At 48.7% G+C, this 4661-nt stretch overlaps 1 protein-coding gene across 1 annotated transcript in view; it reads left to right on the forward strand.

The window, feature by feature from the left end:
- LOC106818028 (nuclear pore complex protein Nup98-Nup96-like) overlaps nucleotides 1–4661 on the forward strand; it is a 36476-nt gene that overhangs the window by 19896 nt on the left and 11919 nt on the right. Inside the window, exons 22-27 of the mRNA XM_014822742.1 lie at nucleotides 421–577; nucleotides 1259–1482; nucleotides 1867–2046; nucleotides 2539–2742; nucleotides 3528–3754; nucleotides 4313–4468. Coding sequence (XP_014678228.1) covers nucleotides 421–577; nucleotides 1259–1482; nucleotides 1867–2046; nucleotides 2539–2742; nucleotides 3528–3754; nucleotides 4313–4468 — 1148 coding nt within the window. The remainder of the gene's footprint in view (nucleotides 1–420; nucleotides 578–1258; nucleotides 1483–1866; nucleotides 2047–2538; nucleotides 2743–3527; nucleotides 3755–4312; nucleotides 4469–4661) is intronic.

Genomic DNA, 4661 nt, shown 5'->3' on the forward strand with positions numbered 1-4661 from the left:
TGTCGGTGCCCTTCGCCACTGCCGGGTCTCTCGCACGGTGTCGGTGCCCTTCGCCACTGCCGGGTCTCTCGCACGGTGTCGGTGCCCTTCGCCCCTGCCGGGTCTCTCGCACGGTGTCGGTGCCCTTCGTGCCTGCCGGGTCTCTCGCACGGTGTCGGTGCCCTTCGCCCCCTCCGAGTCCCTCGCATGGAGTCGGCGCCCGTTCCCCTTGCCAGGTCTCGCACAGTGTCAGTTCCCATTGCCCCCGACGTCTCCCTTGTTGCATCAATGCCACGGCGACGAGAAAAGAATCCGTATACACTCTCGCGTATATTAATAATATCTGCGGCCGCCCCTAGATGACGTCGGCCTCGCGCAACAAGCATAAACCGGTCGCGAGGTCGACGGCGGTGACGTTCGTTTGTTTTTTCTGCGGCGCAGACGCTGACGGAGGCGAACCTGGAGATCTCGCTGCAGCACAGCGACGGCGGCGGCGATGCGCGGGACGGGTGCCCGGCGTTCCGGCCGCGTGCGAGCGTCGACGCGCTGCATGCGTACGCAGATCGCAGCGAGGAGGAGGAGGCTGAGCATCCGCGAGGTGGGTAGGGGGCTGAGCAGCTGTTATGTCTGTTACGTGTGTAGCTGCTGCTGCTGCTGCTGCTGCTGCTTCTGCTGGTGGTGCTGCTGCTGCTGCTACTGCTGCTGCTGCTGCTGCTGCTGCTGCTGCTGCTGCTGCTGCTGGTGCTGCTGGTGCTGGTACTGCTGCTCCTGATGCTGCTGATGCTGCTGCTGATATATGTGTAGCTGCTGTTGCTGCTGCTGCTCCTTCTACTGCTGCTGCTGCTGCTGCTGCTGCTGTTATATGTGTAGCTGCTGCTGCTGCTTCTGGTGCTGCTGCTGCTGCTGCTGCTGCTGCGGCTGCTGCTGTTATATGTGTAGCTGCTGCTGCTGCTGCTACTGCTGCTGCTGCTGCTGGTACTGCTGCTGCTGCTGTTATGTCTATAGTTGCTGCTGTTGTTGTTGTTGCTGTTGCTGTAGCAGATATTGTACTCTTTCTTAAAAAGTGGCGGGTTTTAATTTCATATTCCAGAATTCATATTCCAGATCGGAATATTGTTGCCATTTCCTATCAGAATAATCGCTGCTAAGAGTTGTAAAAAAAATTCCTGCAGCGCTAAATCAGTGCAATACTGATTACAAATATAATAATAGTAATAATAATAATAGTAACAATAATGATAACAATAACAATATAATAACGCGTGAAACCTCTCGGCAGTCGGTGAGGAAGCAGACGAGTTTGCGTCGCGATCGAACCAGGTGTGGAACCTGTGCTGCGCCCTGTGGGGAAGAATCACGGGCGTTGCCGATGACAACGAAGACGACGACAAACAACAGAACAGCTATGCGTGTCGCATGGCACGCCGCGAGGCATTCTCTCAGTGGCTGTCGTCGACGGCGAGTGGCGCCATCGAGCGAGAGGTTCAGGAGGCAAAGACAAAGGTGACGCTCACTTGTTTCATGATGCGCCTTTGCATCTGTTTGTCTGTCTTGATCGGTAGACGATTGTTTCTTGGTTTTATCAACGCTAATATTGGAATGTTGTGTCTTATACAAAATGTTGCAGGATGGGACAATAATTGGGGGGAATAAGACTCTAATTTTCACTTTTTTCACGAATGGAAAAATATTTTTAATTTCAATGCTATATGATGTCTTTAAAAGTTATTACTTTAACAATTACTGTATAATTTTACAATACTTGTGTTATTATATATATATATATGTGATTTCTTTACTGTCGACTGTTGCTATTCCTCATCCTGTTTCCTACTTTGCTTCTGTTACATCTCATTATAACACTGGCCCTCTATTGTTGTATCGCAGGGATCCGGGAGTGCGGCGGCAGTCTTCAGCCTGCTCACTGGGAGACAGATAGCAGAGGCGTGCGAGTTGGCGCAGGCCGGCAGCAATCATAGACTGGCGCTGCTCATCTCGCAGGGCCTCGGCTCTCAGATCGTGAGGGACCTCGTGCAGAAGCAGCTGTGCATGTGGGAGGAAGGAAAGGTGCGAGCGACAGTCTAGCGTAGCCGCGGTAGATGCAGCCGACGATGGCCCGCGTTTACTACCGTACCATTCCTTGTGATTCCTGTCATTTCGCTTGTGGGAACTTTAGTAGCAGTAATGATGTTGTCATTTTTCCATTGATGAATAGAAATATTTATATTGAGAAATACGAGTAATGTACTACTCGCACGAAGATGGTTGTAACATGTAACATAAGTATAATATAAGAATAGTATTATAATTATGACGATACAAAAATTATAACGGTAATAATGTAATAATGTAATACTAATAAAATAATACGTGAAACATAACAAATTATATCATAACTAAATTATTAAATATTGAAAAAAAAATCGTTTATGTGAATAGTAATAAATAATGGTAAACAATTAGTATATAGCAAAAAAAAACAACATTCATCTCTAAAAAAATGTCATCTTGACAACCACATGAGGGCAGCACTGACCCGTCTCTCCCGCCTCCTTGTAGTCGGACGCCTTCATCTCCGCCGACCGGCTGAAGATCTTCGGCATGCTGGCGGGCGTGCTGGTGTGGCCGACGTCGAGGGGTGAGGCTGTGAACGCGTGCGGCGGGCTGGACTGGCGGCGCGCGCTCGCCCTGCACCTGTGGTACGAATGCCCGGCGACCGCGAGCGTGGCAGACGCTCTCCTCGCGTACGACGACGCGTTCAAGGTAGGCGCGCTCCCAGCAGCGCCCCCTGGTGGAAGTCGTGTGCGGTCGGATGTTTTTTTGGGGGGGAAGGTCGGGTGAAGGTCATGCAGGCTGTCGCGTGTTTTTAGGGGGAAGGTCGTGTCAAGGTTGCGGTGGCCGTCCGTGTTTCCGAGAGGTCGAAGTCGGGTAGGTTGTGGAGTACCAGCTTCCCCTGTTTCCGAGAGAAGGTCGATTTAATGCCACATTCGAGGTCACGGCTAGTGATGTCACGATCATCGATTATACTCGATCATCGGTTGAACAGTGGCTCGAACCAAGCGCTTGGTTATCAAAATCCATAATCAATTTCATCGAAAAAAATAATAATTGGGGGTTTTTTTATTTTTTTTATTTGAACAAGAAAACTTGGAAAAGTGATGAGAATCAGTACATGTATTATACACACAGTAGTAAACAGTGCAAAACAAACAGTAAACAGGGCTAAACAAGCACATACATGCACACACGTACATGCACACGACGTTACGCACACGCAGGCATTCAACACCCCGAGTAACCGATTGTAACCGATCATCGGTTACTTGGGTCCAACCGATGATCGATTACGAAATTACAACCGATTGACAACACTAGTCACGGCTCTCCGTGGCATTCAGCGTGAAGGGCGAATCGTCCTAAACGGGCGTTGCGGGAAAATCAGGGATCAATCAGCTGTGGTGTGGATGTTTTGAGAGCATAGAGTAATGGAAATGGTCGCTCAGCCAACCACCGCGCATGTCCATAACGCATGCTCACTTGTCACGCAGGGCAAGACTCCCTACGGAGCGTACGCGGCGCCGCCGCTGCCGCCCTACCTCTCCCGCGAGCGAGGGGGCGCCACCGACGACGACGACGACTACGAGGACGACGACGCTCACCGCGTGTGGGACACGTGCTACCACCTGGTGAAGCTTTACAGCGATCGCTCGCATCGCTTGGAGCGTCTGCTGGCGCCGGCGACGACGACAGCCGACCACCTCGACTACAGGCTCAGGTAACGTGGCCGGTCGCCCGGGGGACGCGCGTTTAAGGACGCGCGCCTGCCTGTTCGAAATCGCCATGGGGAATGAACGTGCAGATCGTTTTTTTTGTTAGTGTGCAGGGTTCGTAGCGGGTCTTCCAAAGTCTTATAAGTACTTATCTTGCCAAAAATAAAATAAGGGCCCTTATTAGTACTTATTTTTGGTGAAATCTTAGAAAAGTACTTAATAGTCCTTATTTTTTGCCAAAGGACCATTATATATACCATATATAATATGGAATAATTAAATCTGCTGTGCAATTGTGTATATAAATATTATTAGTGTACTTTAATAGTTGGTGTAGTAAAGTCTATATGAGTTTATATTTATTATACAAAAATGGGAATTTTTAGTAGTGTGTAAGTTAGTTGATTAAATGATTAACTCGTTCAAAGTTTCCCTAAATTGAAAAAAGAAAAGATTAAGATGAGATCTTGTCGCATACGCACTGACACTGATCGCTATAAAAAATATAGAGAGAGATGTAGATTATATATGTATGTTATTTTATACGTTGTTTCTCGCGACAGCTGGCATCTGAGTCGCGTACTGGAGGCGCTGGGATACTCACACCTGTCTGACTACCGCTCGTGTCAGCTACACGTGAACTATGCTGCTCAGCTGGAGGCGTGCGCGCTCTGGCACTGGTCCATCTACGTGCTGCTACACATACCGGACAGACACCGGTACGTACCTACACATGTACATATAATATACTCTCTATATAATATACTCTACTATGTACATATAATATACTCTCTATATAATATACTCTACTATGTACATATAATATACATATAGATAGTGAGAGAGAGAGCAAGAGAGAGAGAGTGAGCGAGCGAGAGAGAAAGAGAGAGAGCGAGAGAGAGAGAGAGAGAG

This window comes from Priapulus caudatus, unplaced genomic scaffold (genome assembly GCF_000485595.1).
Source record: "Priapulus caudatus unplaced genomic scaffold, Priapulus_caudatus-5.0.1 Scaffold1982, whole genome shotgun sequence".
NCBI lineage: Eukaryota > Metazoa > Priapulida > Priapulimorpha > Priapulimorphida > Priapulidae > Priapulus > Priapulus caudatus.